General features: G+C 38.8%; 1 protein-coding gene across 3 annotated transcripts in view; it reads right to left on the minus strand.

Moving 5' to 3' along the window:
* Positions 1–19,097, minus strand: part of CDH11 (cadherin 11) — a 58,276-nt gene that overhangs the window by 37,289 nt on the left and 1,890 nt on the right. For all 3 annotated transcript variants that reach the window (XM_009430929.5, XM_063797840.1, XM_054668448.2), the window contains exons 2-5: positions 14,583–14,877; positions 8,948–9,067; positions 7,802–7,969; positions 4,190–4,377 (exon numbers count right to left, since the gene is read on the minus strand). In XM_009430929.5, coding sequence (XP_009429204.1) covers positions 4,190–4,377; positions 7,802–7,969; positions 8,948–9,067; positions 14,583–14,877 — 771 coding nt within the window. The remainder of the gene's footprint in view (positions 1–4,189; positions 4,378–7,801; positions 7,970–8,947; positions 9,068–14,582; positions 14,878–19,097) is intronic.

Consider the following 19,097-nt stretch of genomic DNA (forward strand, 5'->3'; position numbering starts at 1 on the left):
GTTGAGGATAATATCCTCATGCTGCAGTTTCACACCCCAAGCTAGGCTCTCCAGGCCTTTGCAGAGATTTATGTGGGATGTACTTTCCCAGTGTGGCGAGATTCCAAGTCTGGTAGTCAGTTCAAGCCTCATTGCCTTGTGAAGTCCTTCTCAACAGCCCCAGTTAGATTTGTGTGGCCCCCTAGTGGCCCTTTGGCAGCCCTTCATTTCCCTCCCCAGCGAGGTGGGGGTTGGAGTGGAATGGAGGGGAGCATCCCTTAGAAGTCTGCTGAGTCTTACTGCTCTTTGCTGATCTTTGTCCCACAGTAGGCAAGAATGACTGTACCAAGTGATCATATGCATCCATCATTTTGACTGAATGAAGAGTGGGGCTGATAGATGCTTGACATTTAGACATTTGCGTACAATTTATTCCCTTCCTCCCTCCAAAAAAAGATGTGAGGTAGTTTCCCATGTGAACATTTATATCCATGTTATGAGTAGTTGAAATAAAGCTAAATGAGGCAACACATTGCATAAGCCATAAAATTCTTAATACCCCCTAGTTTACTAATCCCACCTCTGAAAATCTTCCCTGAGGGATTAATTCAACAGAAAACCAAAACAAACAATATTCAAAAATGCATGATATTTGTTAGATATAATAGAAGGTTATATCTAATCTGTGGAAATGTACACACAAAACACCAAATCCAACTGTGAGATTTTATTAAGGAAATAATGATTCATCAATAGGATGGGATGTTATGTAGTCATTAAAAATGATTATGTACATTATATAACAGTAGGTAAAATGTTTATGATGTGACATTAAGTTAACAAATCAGATCACCCTCTGATTGCAACCGTGTTAAATATTATGTATCCACATCTATATACGTGTGGACAAAGAATATAAAGAAAAATCAAACATAAAAAGAGTTTTATTAAAACAGGGAATATTAAAAATGCCTTATAATTCTGCTCTGACACTGCTTTACAAGGAGCTTATCTGGTTGAAAATAAATAGCTCAGACACTGTGCGGTTATTTCTCTGAGATAGATGGGATTCCCATTTAGTCAAAGGTGCTGCGTGAACAGATTGGATTTTCCCCTCTAAGTCCACGAAGCCACCTAAAAACTCATCTTTATTTGACCCTGGCTCTTCCTCAGCTAACCACACAGAGATTGTCCAAATACCCCAAGGGTAGTTTCTCTCTTTCCTGTGCACTATTAAACTAAGACACAGTCAGAACTCAAGAGGTATTTATTGTTTTCTAAAATATTCAATAAATGAATGATTCTATCTAGTAATTATTTCTTGAATTCTTCTCCTTCACTACTATCTCACTACCTCTTCTACCTTCTTCAATTCTTTGTAACGTCTCCCTTGAATTTTAACGTTTGTTTGTTGGTTTTACCGTATATATCTTAAGACTCTCAAGATTGAAGGTATTGCAGTTTCTTAAATGTGTCCTGTTTCCATTGATACTAGCCCTTCATGAGTTATTTTTTCTGCCTTTTCTGTCCTTAACTATCCAGCAAATTTCTCCTCATCTATCAAGACTCAGCTTGAGAACTGCCCCCACAAGAAGTCATTCATGTCCCATGTGCATAGGCCTTATCACACTATTGCAGTCAATTTTCAACTGGGGAGTGATTTTGCTCCCAGTTACTCCAGAGCTATTAGGCAATGTCTAGAGTAATTATTTTTATTATTATTATCAGGACTGTTGGGTGGGGTAGAGCATGTGCTTAATGACCTTTAGTGAGGGGAAGCCTGGGATACTAGATACTACCAAATATCCTACAATGCGCAGAACAGCCTCCTACAACAAAGAATTATCCAGCCCTAGACATCAACACTGCTAAGGCTGAGAAAACCCTCTCGGTTTTAATTATTGTATCGCTTCACTGTCCTGTTAAATTGTGAACTCCCTGTGGTCAAGACTCTGCCTCTTCAACTTTAGATTTCCAGCCTCTGGCAAAGGGCCTGACTGACAAATAGTAAGAACTCAATGACTCTTGGTGGAAAAATGGGTGAATAAATTAGGAAATAAATAAAAACACTAAGTTAAAAAATACTTTAAAATGCAGAAATATTGCCATAATGTCTCTATAGACTTTTACAGTATTAAATTGCATAGAATGACTTTCACAAGGAGTCATATTTTTACTCTGTTAAATTCATCTATAATTTTTCTTTTTTTTTCCCCTGGTGGACATTTGGAACTTTGTGCTACAAGTTTGAGCAAATGTTCTTTTACAAATGCAATAACATCTTACACTATTTAAAACCTAAGCGTCAGTGCTTTATAGAAGATTATTCCTTTGCCTAGAATAAACACACTGAATTGGAGGCAAATGTGCAAATTAATCATATGCAGAGAGCTCATTTGCGACGTGTGAGTTCCATGGGGGTGATTTAAATGTTTCAGGATTTCAGAGATACAGTGTGTGTTTAGGCCCTGAATACACTAAAAACAGGTGACAACCTTAGCATTACCAACTACCCAATTACATGAACAGCAAAGGATGGGAGGCAGGAATCGCTGATGTCAATGTTCATATGTCAGTGTCAAGCAAAAGAGATAGTAATATTAATTAACGAAGTAAGTTGACAGCTCTAGGCAACACACAATTCACACAGCTACTTTTCCAGAGGAGAAACCAGAATTAGTGACTGCCCTAGCTCCCTGTGGTTGATAATTAGGCTTCCTCGGTCCTACCATTCATCCATTAATGTAGACTTTTCCAAGTATCCAAATTTCACCCCAATTTCCATATCCTTCATTTTGTTTCTTTTTTTTATAACAATCACCCCCTACCTTTTCTTTGTTTTGTGCTCTATAGTATTTTCCCCAACCCCAACATACTTTAAAATTCTGTGAAAGGTCAGTTTCTTAGCACAGGTCACTCCTTGCTCCCCCACCTGAAAGATTCCTTTCAGGACCTGTCTTCCCCCACTGGTCCTTCCCTCCTCTTTAGCTACTGGCCTCTTTATTGATTCTTCAAATTAATTTTCTATCAGTGTTAGAGTCCAGTCTTTTCCGTTGCACCAAGGAGTTTAATATTCATGCTACAAAACTAAGTTGAAAATGAATGCTTGATTAAAACCAAGGTAATCCCATCTTCCAATTCCGATTTAATGCTCCATACACTTTCATGATGGAGAGGTGTTGATTTCTCAAGTGGTAAATCATGGGGGGAAACCTTTTTAGAATGTACGGGAATTATTTCTTCACTTGGAAGTGAATCTTATCTGGCTCTCCTTTACAAACGCTTTCTAGGCCAGCTGTTTTCAAAATGTCTTGAGAGGGAAGTTGTTCTACAATAACTAAGGTGTGAATTCCAGGTCGGCATGCCTGAGCTATATGACAGTGACTGGGTCAAATGATTTCATCTGTCTGAGCCCCAATCTCCTCAAAATTAAGTTGAGGTCTCTTTGCCCATTGGGATAACACTACCTACTTTATACTTTTGTTTGTTTGTTTGTTTTTGTGAAAAGTAAATGAAATGATGTTTGTAAGAGGATGGTGCTGTATCTGGCCAGTAGTCAGTATTGAGTGAATGTCAAAAAGAAGAAACACTAAACTTCTCTTTGTAATAAATTAATCCCAGATACACGTTTTCGGTGACTGACTATGTGGGAAGGTCCACAGACTATCTGACTATGAGGGGAGGTCCACAGGCTATTTGACTAGGGGAGAAGGTCCATTATTGTTGCTTCTCCAGGTTCACTTGAGATAAAAACAAGTAGAGAAGGCTTAAGTTTCACAGAGGGTCCAGCAATGCAGTGAATCTTGAATGTTGAAACAGCAAGAGTTCTGAACAGCTTATCTAACAGATTCAGTGTGGCAGAGCTAAGGGGGGAATTCCATGCATGCTCAGGGCTGCTTCTTCAAAATCGAGATTTATCTCATTGTTCTTCCCTCCATGGGAGAACTGTGCTTCCCTCCATCGGAAAACATTTAAGAACTAACTAGCAATCTCAGGCAGGTATCACCAGCCCCTTTGTCAGCTTCTCTGCAGTAACAGAAAGGAATACAATTCTGTGATCTTCCAGAGCTCAGAGCTCAACTACAAAGTCAGGTCAGCCCCTGGTTTCGCAAATTCTCATTTCTTAACCATCGCCTCCCTGTTTCTTGCAGTGTTGCCTTGGCAGAGCAGGCCATACCACTGACACGTCTGATTCCTTACCCTAACTCACCTTTTTCAGCTTTATCACCCCCTCCTGTGTTTCATAGTCCGTTGTGATTTCAAACGATTCCATACCATCTCCATCAACAATATTGTATGTGACTAAGCCATTTTCTCCAATGTCTGGATCTTTAGCTTTCACTCTTCCTACTTCCTCCCCAGGGACGGCTGCTTCTGACACAGACATCTGGTATACGCCTAGAAGAAGAAGACATCTATTTTTATTTTCTCTTTTATTTGGCAGCTGTAAGACTATAGATTTCATTGAATCCCAATAAATTTCTCAAAGGATTTGAAATTGAACTTTCTATTGACTGAAAACATGAAAGAAGTGAGTGGATGTGGGGAGGAGGATCCCACGTGGCCTGCTTGTCAAAAGAATGTGTTCTACGAAGGGTGATAAAACAATATCTGGGTCCAGGTGAAATGCTGGGGTCACCTGCCACATGTAAGGGAGAAAAACAATGCTCTGTTACATTTCCCATCAGGTAATGATGGAGAACCATGCATGTCTTCATTTAGCAAAATAGCTGAAGCTTCTTTTCATGTCTTCAGGATGGTCCATGAGTTAACTCCAAGGCTCACTTACGGTATTGCGAAGAGCCCAGAAAAAAAAAAAATTCTCTGTTTAAAAGACTTCCTTCAACAGCTCCATAGTTACTTTAAAAATGCAAACTTTAACATCACTCCCTGTCTAACTCTATATTCGACACTCCCCTTATTTCACCTCCTTCGCAACTTGCCTGCTTCACAAGTTGGTCATGCGTTACCTTCTCCAGAAGGCTTTCCTGCAGTGTGACCCTCCTATATATTTATTTAATGTTTATTGGGAGCCTAATACTGTACATGGAGGTACTGTCCTAGTGCCAGAACACTGTTTTGTTTGGTTGTTTTGTTTACTACTAAACAAAACAGTCAAGATTTCTCTCTTAATGAGGCCGACTAAAGAGAAAAAATAAAAACAAATGTAAACACACTCTGATGTCACTGCAATGAAAAAGGAAAATAAAGTAGGGTAAAAGGGTGAGGGTTCTGAGAGTGGGTGTGTGGTTGTGTGTGTGTAAGTGCATGATTGTGTGTGAGGGTGAGGGGGTAAATGTGTGAGTGGCCATGAGTGATTGTGTGGGCATGAATCTGTTGTGTAAGAGTGTGAGTGTGTGTATGAATGTGAGCTATTTGTGAGTGAGTTTGTGTATGTGTATGAGTGTGATTGAACACGCATGCTTGTGTTAATAATGTGTGGGTGATAAGCAGAAAGAGGGAGAGATTGGTTTTGCGTAGTGTGGTAGGAGAAGACATTCTTTAGAAAAAGGAATCTAAAATGACTGAGGAAGACAATGACGTGAATATCTGCAGGATAAAAACTACCAGCCAGGTGATTAGCAAATGGCAAAAACCCTAAGGTGAGAAGATCCTGAATACTTGCAGAGGAGCAAGAGGAGGAGAGTGACTACAGCCTTCTGGTGAGAGAGAAGGGCTGTAAGGAAGTGGAGGCCAAATTGCGTAAAATAGACCATTGTGGGGAATGGAAAAGACTTCAGGTTTTGTTTAAACTTGGGGAAATCACTAGAAGGTTTGCACTAAGTAGCTAAGAGTCAACATTATCTTATTTGCTTTTCACATTTAATACTCTGTGCAACACACAATATAGGGAAGCCAGGGTTGAAAATCTTTCCTCTATCATTTCCAAGCAAAGTGGTCTTGGGCAAGTTACTTCAGCTCATTATGTTTTAATTTCCCCTTACAGAGATTTCATCAGTTCTAATATTTGTCTATATTTATCAATAGTATTTTGCTTTGCAACTTTCTTTTGGATTCATAATCTATTTAATCTCACCATGCCCTCTATATTAAAGGATGAGTGGGAAGTGGGAGTCCCTTGTAGATAATTACTAATTAATGTGAAGGTTTAAAAAAAAATGTCCTATGTGGATTTTGTCCAAATCTCATTCAAGTTCATGGCAGTGAAACCAGTAAAACCAGTACAGTAGCAATGTAACTTTACTATATGATTGTCTATGACCAAGGGCAGTAAAGGCTGCCTGCTAATAATTCTGCTTGACCTTTCTTTTCCAGCTCACCAGACAATCGTACAGTGTGGATAATGGAGCATGCAGCTCTTAGAATGTTATATGAGCCTCAGGCTTATTGAGGATGCTGAACTTGTGCCCAGCCAGGCAAAAGAGTCTTGTGTAGATTCTTGTTTTTGAATTCCTTTGAGTAACCACAGTGCCTTCCTGGGGCCACATTTAGTAGCCTTCCTTGTTATCTCATTTGCAAAATGTTCCATTTCTCTGATAGTAAGCTCACAGGCTCTAACTGAAAAAGACACTTTCATTATGAACCCCCCCATGCATTAGCAGCACCAGCAGCACCACATTCATACTGTCCATTCCTACACATCTGTACATACATAGACAGACTTGTGTTCAAACTCTGACTTTGCCACATTTCTAGGGCAACTTATGCACTTTTTACGGAAACCAGTTTTATCTGTAAAATGTAGGCTCCTGCAGAGATTTACAATAGTAGTGACTATTCATTAAATGATGGTAGTTGCTATAATTACAATTATTAATAATAACCTTTCAAAATCATTGTTTTTCATTTAATTCCCTCTGCAATTTTATAAATTTTGTAGAACAGCCATAATCCCCCAGATAACAATGGCTAGAATTTGTTGACGACTTATAGACAGTTGTCATTATAAGATTTTACACTAGCTCCTTTAGTTCAAACAGTAATCTTATTAATTAGGTACTGTGGAAGACTGCATTTTCCAAAACATGGCCAAAACAATATCTCCCATCCCACATGCTTTTCCTTCAACATGACTTTGACAGATCTTCCATTGAAAGGTGGGGTCTACATGAACTCCACTTAGATTTGTGAGCCTTATGACTCCAGTGGAAACATTTGGAGGCTTATGACTCCAGTTTCCAGTGGAAACTTCTGAAGCTAGTTAACAAAAGGCAACACAATTTCTGCCTGGTGCCCTTGGGGATCACACTTTCCAAAACCAGCCCACGCAGAAAGGAAGCAGCAATCAACACAAACTTGCCAGCCATGCAAGTAAGCTGGTTTGGAAGTGGATCCTCCAACCCCAGTGGAGCTGTCCCCAGTTGTTGCTATGGAGAACAGAGGCATGCTGTCTCCTCCAAGCCTTGCCCAAATTCCAGACACATGATAAAAACAAATTATTGTTATGATTTTTATTGTTTTAAACCACTAAGTTTTCCAGCAATTTGTTACACAGTAATTGATAACTGATTCAGGGACTGTTATATCCAGGTTAGAAATGAGGACACTGAGGCAGAAAAGGGTTAATTAATTACTAGATTGCATCACTACTACCAAGCAAAATACTTAGCAAAAACAATATTTCGTTTCCAGGGTTGTAGAACTTTTTACATCTTTTCATTCTCCTACTACCTCTACTCCCCGACATTGTTGTTGTTGTTGTTGTCTTGTTTTTGTGTTTTGTTTTTGTAAGAATGATATGAATTGCCCCTAGTTTTCTAGATTTTCTTTTTGATACCTGAGTAAAGCAGGAATAGGTTAGAGGAGGGAGAGAGCTGGCTGTGTCACCATGGAAAAGTGAAAGCGAAGCCCACCTACTTACTCTGCGGAAACTTTGGTGGGTTGTCATTGACATCGGTCAGTGTGATAGTCACTTTGGTTGTCCCTGAGAGTCCGCCCATATGTCCACCCATGTCCTTGGCCTGGATCACCACGTGGTACTCCTCCTTGGCCTCCCTGTCCATGTTGGGTAGGGCTGTTCTGATGATACCTGGACAGGTGAGCAGGCAACATCACAGATATTCGTTTATAACATTATGACAACAAGAAAGTTCTGAGCACTGAGGAAGCAATGCTGAATAAAATAGCCCATGCCCTCAGCAAGAATCATTTCAACATGGTAATTACAACCAAAGGCAGCCATACTGAAGCATCATTATGTCTTTTCAAGCAAATCATAAAAATTACTATACAGCATTTGTATTTATGTTTTGTTGTACATTCAAGTAATAACCTATTCTTCTCAGATATAAACACCTTAAAGACTGAAATATTTGAGTGGTCATTGCATGAATATCCATGACTAAACTCATACTTTTTGACTTCCAGCACAATCTTCTGTAAGTCTATTGCTGCATACAATTCATGGAAATGTTTTGATGGTGCATATCAAGTTTAAAGCAGGAGGTGCATATTTCATGCAATACATTAAAGTGTAAATATTAATTTTTAAAAGAGTGAACCAAATCGGTTAAAATATATACAATGCTCATAAAAGCACATACTGTCTATTATCGCCTGTCACTGAAAACAATGATAAATTAATAACTGAATTCTACATGATTGCTGGATATTGGCACATGAGTGCCATGCTCACTTAAATCTTTAGGAGACCTTTGGAAGCTTTTTCTCTCTGTAGACATGGCAACAGTTATGTGAGGAATATAGAGAGCACTGTGGAAGCCTTAGTCCTTATTGCTCCCTTACTTCTGATATTAAAGTTGAGTTTTTAGATTATAGTTGTTATTGGGTCATCGTGAAATATGGGAAAAACAACAATAAATGTTTCATGGTGTGCTAACTATGTGATAGGCACAGGCCAAGTATCTAATCCTCACACTAACCCTATAGGGTAGCCCTCTGTATTCCTTTTTCATATTTGAGAAAATAGAGAATTAAATAAGTTCTGGTTAGGTCTGGGACTTCTTATTCACCATGTCTCACAAATCACAGTGACATTCCACAGTACCTGTCTGTGCTTCCACCGAAAAATAGGGTTGTCCTTCGAGGATACTGTACACTAACTTGGCGCTATTTCCATAAGTGGGGTCATCTGCATCTGAAGCTGTCACCTGGATCACTGACGTTCCTTAAAAGTGAAATAAATTAATTAGCAACATCTCCTCAGATTTTCAAATTATGTTCTTGTTTACAAAGTTTTATTCTAAAATTAACCCTGAAGAAGGCACCACAATTATTCAACATTCTCTCATTTTCCTGGAGTTGAGATGCAAAATAACCAGCCAATCAACCTTCCTTCCTTCCTTCCTTCCTTCCTTCCTTCCTTCCTGCTCTATAAAAATGGCCACAGTTTAAAAATGAACTTTCTGTATTTATAGTACATCCTACATTGGTTGGTGATTAAAATAATATTATAAATATTATTGCAAAAATATCTTACAACTCATGCACTTGAAATGTTCAGTATATCAAATAATTACATTAAAATCTTCCCAGAGTATAATAAATGATAATTAACGATAAATTGCTTTCATGAAAGGACAGAGTGCAATCTTCCATCTGTAGCAGAACAATAAATACATCATTTTATTGTTGCTTTGCATGTAATAAAATTGCTGCTAATTCTACAATTTAATTAATTTATGGCCATAAATACTGAGCAGAATGCTGTTCCCTACTGGCATGAAAATTGCATCTTCCCACCTGTAGCTGGTCTGGTAGCCATATAACAGAAATCACCAGTAAACATCTGGTGAGAGGTAAGGGAAGCATTCACGGGTCAGAACGAAGGGAAACCAGGAAATTGAAGAAAGATGGGGTTCTGCTTTTCCTAAAAACAACCTTTGTTCCTGGCTGGTCACAAATAGCAAGTATCTGGGGCATGGCGTGTTGGGCTTCAGAGTGGGGAGAGAGGAGCTGGAAGAAGAAAACCAGTAATTATCGAATTTCTCTGTGCCAGCATGATCTGGGGGCACATTCCATGTATTTTGCCAGCATTCCTCTGCTGGGCATTTTTTACATCTACTGTATTAGTGAGAAATTGAACTTGAGATATATGAAGCTTTGTAATCTATTTCACAAAGTTGGTAATTGCCAAAGTCTAACCCCAATCCAGCACACAACAAAACTCAAATTATTTCTGTAACATTTTCAGCAGAGGGGCAAGGTTCTATGTGGGAGGCAAGGGAGCCAGTTTACACAGCCTCTCACTACCTTTAATTTATAGGATTGTCAGTGATTTTTGTGTGGTGTACATCTCACTTTTTTCTAGTTACTCTTCTATAATTCATTATTTCATAGAAACAATCTCTTTGGAACTCTTCCCATTTGTCGTCACTATTCTAGGCAGGATAGATTTATAAAGGAAAATACCATCATGGTGTGGCTAGGGAAATTATTAATTTTAAATGCTTAATTTCCTTCTAGAACTCTGCTACATCCTTTACAATGGTTTTGTATTTCACATCTATTTCATTTAACCTTCAACATAGTTTATATTATCCTCATTTTATAGATGGCAAAATAAAAACTTAGAAAGGTATAATAGGTTGCCTGGGTTCGTATGGCTGATTAGGAGTACAGCCATGATTCATAGTACTGTCTGACAACAACGACTGTACTGTCATATGCCATAATACAATGTCTGAGTTCTCAAAATAATAAGAGCAATCCATGACAAAGCCACATCCAGCATCACACTGAATGAGCAAAAGCTGGAAGCATTCTCCTTCAGAGCAGGAATAAGACAAGGATGCCCACTCTCACCAGTCCTATTCAACATAGTACTGGAAGTCCTAATCAGAGCAATGAGGCAAGAGCAAGAAATAAAAGACATCGAAATAGGAAAAGAAGAAGTCAAATTATTTCTCTTCACTAATGATATGATTCTATACCTAGAAAACTCTAAAGACTCTGCCAAAAGGCTCTTAGAACTGATCAACAACTTCAGTGAAGCTTCAGAATACAAAATCAAGGTACAAAAGTCAACGGCATTTCTATACATCAATAACACTCAAGCTGAGGACCAAATCAAGAATACAGTGTGATTCACAAGGGCCACAAAACAATAAAATCCTAGGAATACATCTAACCAAGGAGGTAAATGATCTGTACAAGGAGAATTTCGAAACACTGCTGAAAGAAATCATAGATGACACAAACAAATGGAATATTGATCCTTTCAATGATATTGATTCTTTCAACCCATGAGCATAGAATGTTTTCCCATTTGATATCATTAAAATGGCTACACTGCCCAAAGCAATCTACTGATTCAATGCTATTTCTATCAAACTACCAACATCATTTTTTCACAGAATTAGAAAAAAAAAAAACTGTTCTAAGACTCATATGGAACCAAAAAAGAGCCCGAATAGTCAAAGCAATCCTAAGCAAAAAGAAAAAAGTTGGAAGAGTCACCTTACCCAACTTCAAGCTATACTACAAGGCTACAGTAACCAAAATAGCATGTTGCTGGTGCAAAAACAGACACATAGACCAGTGGAACAGAATAGAGAACCCAGAAATAAAGCCACACACCCACAGCCATCTGATCATCAACAAAGTTGACAAAATTAAGCAATGAGGAAAGTACTCCTTAATCAATAAATAATGCTGGGATAGCTGGCTAGCCGTATGCAGAAGAGTGAAACTGGACCCCTACCTTTCCCCATATACAAAAATTAACTCAAGATGAATTAAAGATTTAAATGTAAGACCTCAAACTATAAATGTCCTAGAGAAAAAAACCCAGGAAACACCATTCTGGACATTGGCCTTGGGAGAGAATTTATGACTAGGTCCTCAAAAGAAATTGCAACAAAAATAAAAATTGACAAGCAGGACCTAATTACACTAAAGAGCTTCTGCACAACAAAGGGAAACTATAAACAGAGTAAAGAGACAACCTACAGAATGGGAGAAAATATTCACAAACTACAAACCCAACAAAGGTCTAGTATCTAGAATCTATAAGGAATTTAAACAATTCAACAAGTAAAAAAACAATGTGGGCAAAAGTGGGCAAAAGACATGGATGGACACTTAGCAAAAGAAGATATGCAAATGGCTTACAAATATAAAAAAATTGGTCGTCATTAAACATCAGAGAAATGTAAATGAAACCCATAATGAGATACCATCTCCCACTAGTTAGAATAGCTATGATTAAAAAGTCAAAAAATAACATGCTGGTGAGGATGTGGAGAAAAGGGAACACATATACACTGCTGGTTGGAATGTACATTAGTTCACTCTGAAAAGCAATTTGGAGAAGTCTCAAATAAAACAGAATTACAATTCAAGGCTGGGCGCGGTGGCTTATGCCTGTAATCCTAGCACTTTGGGAGGACGAGGTGAGCGGATCACCTGAGGTCTGGAGTTCCAGATCAGCCTGGCCAACATGGCAAAACCCTGTGTACTAAAAATACAAAAAAATTAGCCAGTGTGGTGGCAGGCGCCTGTAATCCCAGCTACTCAGGAGGCTGAGGCAGGAGAATCGTTTGAACCCAGGAGGCAGAGATTGCAGTGAGCCGAGATCGTGCCACTGCACTGCAGCCTGGGCAACAGAGCGAGACTCTGTCTCAGGAAAAAAAAAAAAAAAAAAAGCATTACAATTCAACCCAGCAATCCCATTACTCTTTATAGACCCAAAGGAAAATAAATTGTTCTACAAGAAAAACGCCTGCACTTGTATATTTATTGCAGCACTATTCACAATAGCGAAGACATGGAGTCAACCAAGGTGCCCATCGACAGTGGATTGGATAAAGAATATGTGGTATATATATACCATGGAATACTGTGCATGGTGGCATGAATAATGTCATGCCTTTGCATCAACACGGATGCAGCTGGAGGCCATTATCCTGAGCAAATTGACACAGGTACAGAAAACCAAATACCACATGCTTTCATTTATAACTGGAGGTATAAATGAACCCAATGTTTACCCAGTGGGAATAATAAACACAGGATTACTAGAGTGGAGCCAGAGGACAAGTGCCGAAATTTATTGGGTACTCTATTCACTACCTGAGTGATGGGGTCATTCATACCACAAACCTCAGTGTTACACCGTATATTCATGTATATTCACTCAATAAACCTGCACATGGGCCGGGCACGGTGGCTCACGTCTGTAATCTCGGCACTTTGGGAGGCTGAGGTGGGTGGATCACTTGAGGTCAGGAGTTCAAGACCAGCCTGAACAACATGTGAAACCCCGTCCGTAATAAAAATACAAAGAAATTAGCCGGGCGTGGTGGCGCGCTCCTGTAATCCCAGCTACTCAGAAGGCTGAGGTAGGAGAATTGCTTGAAGCCGGGAGACAGCGGTTGTAGTGAGCCGAGATGGCATTACGGCACTCCAGCCTGAGTAACAGAGGGAGACTCTGTCTCAAAATAAATAAATAAATAAATAAACAAACCTGCACATGTACCCTCTGAATCTAAAATAAAAGTTGAAACTAAAAAAAAAAAAAAAGCCTGAATTTTATCCCTAAACATCAATGAGCCCGCAAAGGTGAGAATAATGAAAATTTTCCTGGATTATATATTTTGATGATTTGCCTTTCCACCCCATCCCCACCCTTGACACTCAGTTGCTGACACTGCTGTTTCCTCTATATGGATTTATTTGATATTTGTTGTTTCTCATTATAATACACAGGCTAAACACCAAGAGGCTGAAGGACTGGGCAGGGAAAATGGAAGAGACAAAGGTGGGAAACGGTTCAGGCTGGCTTTTGATAAGTACTTGACTTTTCCTGGTGGAGAAGGAATATACCATTTTCTGGCATAAAAAGCTCTGTATGCACAGTGGAAGGATCTTAGCGTTCTAGAGTCAAACCTATCTTTCTTAAGTAGGTTGATTCCTATACTTGCTGGATTTTCTCATCTGTAAAATGATCCTGATTCATTTGAGCTCTAAAACTCTTTTAAGCAGACTCACTCCCTGATTAGAACAGTTCTACTCACTGTTTGAAAGACAAACCTTTCTTAATATGAGGAATGTTTCTCAAAAGAAACATTATGCAAATGTTTCATTATGTGCATGTTATAAAGAAGGCTATTGCCAGAAGGTGGCTAATTCTTTGAAGAAATCCTTTAAAAAATTATCCTTTAGCAACTTAATGTGTCTTCAAGCATGTTGAAAAGATATACGTACTTCTGAACATAGTGACATAGTGCTGTGGTTAAATGTGCATTTTAGATCCATTTAATAGCTCAAATGTCCCTACAGAAATTAGTTAGCTTGTTTCTGGCATGGGTTTCCTATCTGTGAAATACGGTGAGTTGGAATTACCTCATTGTAAAGATTAATCATTGCAAAAGCTAAATAAAATAGTGCATGTAAGTCATTAATTAGCACAGTGTCTACAGGCAACAGATATTACCATTGTCATTACCTATTAGACATCAATACGCACTAGCGACTGGATGTATATTATCTCTATTCCTACAAGACTAGAAATTGTTATTCCCATTTTACAGAGGAACAAAAGAATTTTTGTTCCTTTTGTTATTTTGCCATAAAAGATAAAGAAGAAGCTCTACTTCCTGATTTGGGAGAACGGGCTTCAGCCCACCCACCACAGAGACACCAGGCCTGGAAGCAGAGCAGGCCTCCCACACAGTACGCACCCACATTGGACCTCTCAGGCACGTTGGCATGATAGGTCTCGTGCAGGAACTCCGGAGGGTTGTCATTAATGTCCTGGACCTTGACAATGAATTCCGACGGTGGCTCCAGTGGCCGGTTGGTGTCCCTGTCCACCGCCTGAGCCATCAACGTGTACTGGGCTCTCTCTTCTCGATCCAACGTCTTGGTGGCATGAATGTTCCCTGATTTGTCATCAATCACAAAAATGGTTCCAGCTCCTTCCCCTGAGAGAATGTATTTAATGTTCCCATCACCAGAGTCAATATCTGAATGAAGCTGGAAAAAAGAGAAATTGAGATTTTTAATTCCATGAGGAAAGCAGTGGGGAAACTCACTTACAAGTGATTGCAACAATCTGCTGCGCGCACATACACGTCATGAAAGGGAGATGTTCTCATCCCCATTTTACAACAGGAGAAAGGCAATCTTAGAGAATATCATAGCCTTGGCCAAGGTCACACTGCAGAACAGTGAAGCCAGAGTTCAAATATATATATTTTTAATTCTAAGATTCATGCTCTCCTTTCACCTCTCTCCATATATATGCGCATATGCAAAATATAAAAACCTAAACGTATCTGTCAATAGTTTGAAATAAATGTATGTTTATTTTTAAAAATATATAAGCAAACATTCATGCAATAAGTAAGTCTTCCTCTCAGCTCTGACTCCCATTCCTTCATTTTCTCCTCTGTTCAGAGACAATCACTGTAACCAGTTTCTTGTGAATCCTATAAGAGATATTCTATTCTATGCATATGCAAGGAAATCTACACAGATACATATGTACCCTAGTTTATTGTTATACAATAAAGTTCCAGAGTACACACATCATTCTTCACTTCATCCTTTTCCTCTAACAATAAATTCAGGTGACTATTCCACATTTATAACTATAGATCTTCCTCATCTACTGTATGGAGGTTATTATTTTTTAAAAAATTTTTTGTTTTGGGTTTTTCTTTTTTTTTGAGGTGGAGTCTCACTCTGTTGACCAGGCTGGAGTGCAATGGCATGATCTCGGCTCACTGCAGCCTCTGCCTCCCATGTTCAAGCGATTTCTCCTAAATCAGCCTCCCAAGTAGCTGGGATTACAGGCACATGCTACCATACCCAGCTCATTTTTGTATTTTTAGTAGAAACAGGGTTTTACCATGTTTCCCAGGCTGGTCTCGAACCCCTGACCTCAAGTGATCTGCCTGCCTTGGCCTCCCAAAGTGCTGGGATTACACACATGAGCCACCATGCCTGGCCAATGTTTTTGTTTGTTTGTTGTTTGTTTTTAGCAGTCCTTTCTAAAGAACACTTAGCTTGTTTCCTGGCTTTTGTTACTACAAACAATTCAACTGATCAGACCTTTCCAGAAGACCTGCTTTGCGGTACACAGGGTATGAGGATCTGGGGATGTGGCCTGCCTGGAAGAAGTGTCCATTCTAATGCTAAAGGTAGGTAGGACTAGTGGCATGGGTTGATATGTATACAATTTCTTAGGTGTCAGAAAGAATCTTAAACATCCCCAAGTTTTTCTTCTTTGACAGAGCTTAGAGATAAGATGATATTTGCCTAAATTCACACTTGTCAGGTCCAAGAAATCAACTAGGTCTCTTAACTACCAATCATCTTCTGTTCTGCCCTCACTCTGCTCTGTGTTTTCAAACATGAAAGTCTCCCAAAAATCACATCTGGTTTTCCTGTAGCAAAAAAACTCCTCACCCCGCCCTGTTGTTCAATCTCAATTTCTGCAGCTGTCTTTTAATCCGAGTTCCTTGGTCCTCATTCTGCCCTTTGTGGGAAAAAGTAAGCATTATTTTTACTGTTCTAGTGGGCTTCAAGAGCAGTCAAGTAGAGAAAAAGACCTTGGTTCTACCTACTAAATAAGAAAACCCTTCGTAAACTAGAGAGCTTTATTCAAATGACATTTAAAATAATAAAAAGAGGCCAGGCACATTGGCTCATGCCTGTAATCTCAGCACTTTGGGACGCTGAGGCAGGCAGATCACTTGAGGTCGGGGGTTCGAGACCAGCCTGGCCAACATGCTGGCCAAGATGCTGAAACCTCATCTCTAGAAGAAATACAAAAATTAACCAGGCATGACAGCTTGCACCTGTAATCCCAGCTACTTGGGAGGCTGAGGCAGGAGAATCGCTTGAACCCAGGAGGCGGAGGTTGCAGCAAGCTGAGATCTTACCACTGTATTCCAGCCTGGCAGACAGAGTGAGACTTTGTCTCAAAAATAAATAAATTAATTAATTAAATAAAATAATAAAAACTATGATTATTATCAATGCCATTTAATATTAACAATATTAATAGTATTATTTATTACTAATGCCATTTTCATATTTTTGTTAAAATTGGTATTTTATTATTTTGATTTAAATTATTATTATGAGACTAAGGCCTAGAGACCTTACCTCATGATTATTATTATGAGACTAAGGCCTAGAGACCTTGCTTATAAAGCAAGGTTGAATACATAGATTTTAAAAAATTTTGTATTGTTTCAATATCCCCAAAGATATCTAATTGATTTTCAGCACTTCAGTGAAACCCCAATTATTTCAGCTCAGGGGGTTACCTGTAGGTACGAATTGCAAAGACCATTTTGTTTTCAGTCCTCTTTGTTTCTAGGGGGAAAAAATAAACAGACTTTTCTTCAGCATTTGTTATTCATAACAATGTGTTGTCGTGAAATTATGGCTAACACATTTCTGATGAATAAGTCCATTTGACAGTAAAATACAAAGCTGTTTGATGGCCTATGATGGATGAACAGAATTGCCCCAATCTTCATTCAGTCAAGTTTCCTTAATGAAGGCAAAATTTCTGCCCCCCACCGCCATCTTAGGGGAGGCTTACCTTTGTTCTTCTATTTACCCTGCTGCAGACCTGGCAGAAGTTAAGGGCAAGGACATACAAATGAGGAACAAGAAAGTATAAATAAATGCTGACTTTAATGGGAATGCCCAGACATTGAATCTTTCTAGAGGCCTTCATATATTACATGTGAATTTGGCAAGTTTCTTGAAAATTAAATGGATCTATTTCATGATCAGCCAAATAACTAAAAATTTAACAAAACATTTCCTATTATTTTTCTACTTTGTTTTCAGGTTGGAAAGTAGGATATAACTTCCCTTTTTTGTGTCTAACAAAGATGATTTATACAACTGACATGGATACTTACTAGGCTCCACACACACACAGACACACACACACATAAAAAAAAAACAAAAACCCAGTTTCAGAAACCATTCAGTGCTATCAAGGGATCCAGTTGCTGAGGCATACGCAGCCAATTCCTAACTCCAAAGATGAATGGCTTCCCTCTCTGCATAGCACAGCATGACACAGGCTGTATTTCCACAAGAAATCTGAAAGTCCATGGTTTACCAAATTTCACTTTTTCAGGGCATCTTAAGCACTCAACCTTGAATGTCATCAAATCAAAGGTTGTTAGGAAATAAACCATCTATTCCATCCCTCCTATTTCCAGGGAACTGTCTCAGCACATTTCAAAAGAAAGATTCACAGGACCAACCACTTTATTTATTTTTCCCCTATCCAACTGGACATCAGATTCATTCTCATGTGCCTAGCTTTTGAATGTCACACACCATGAATAATACTAGTTTTCCTTTCCCCTCTTTTTTTTCTATATTTTCTTCTAGTAGGCATGACAATTGCTTACTCCAGAGATGCTGAAATGACTCTCCAGATCCTGTTTCTTCTGCAACCCCCAATCTGAACACACACACTGCTTCCCATTGAGAAAGTCCCCAAAGCAGAAGGTTCTATTCATATCTCAGAATGATTCATGCACAGCCCTTCACAACACTTAAGCTCCACATCCCTTGTCATGGCTGAAATCTCTTTTTCCTCTCTGGCACACAGCCCGTCTCCTCTACTTAGGGAATTCCATATGCCAATTATTTCCATTTCCATTTCTCACGTCAACTTCCACATATTTCCATTTGGGATATAAATGAATGAAATTCCTTTGGTACATCTCTTCAAGAAGAAAATTTTCCAAACTTACACAATGTCATTGAGATTCTAACATGAATCTCCTTCAAGTATGTCAATTATGTGAACAGGAAGTGCTGTTCTCATGTAAAAGAACAATTAAGATAACTTCGTAGAAATCAGTAGGGTTCAGAAACCCCTCAAACCTATTCTCTTTCCCCTTTCCCTTCCACTGGATAATTCTTGTTCATCTTTTAGGTTACAGGTTATTCCCATGTTGTCCTTGAAACCTTCCTTTGACATCCCTCCCAAATATTACCATGTAAATTCATAATCATTTACACTGAATGTCCTCATTATTCTATTATTCATTTTCTTTTTTTATTTTTATTTTTTTAATTGCTTAGGTAACTGTCTCTTTTCCACTAGACCTCTTTGAGGTTAGGAGCTATCTTAATCTAGTTTACATTTTGCCTAGCACGGCAGCCGCTCCACATGATAGGATTTCAGTTCTTATGTATCTAAGGAT

Source organism: Pan troglodytes, chromosome 18, assembly GCF_028858775.2.
Source record: "Pan troglodytes isolate AG18354 chromosome 18, NHGRI_mPanTro3-v2.0_pri, whole genome shotgun sequence".
Taxonomy (NCBI): domain Eukaryota; kingdom Metazoa; phylum Chordata; class Mammalia; order Primates; family Hominidae; genus Pan; species Pan troglodytes.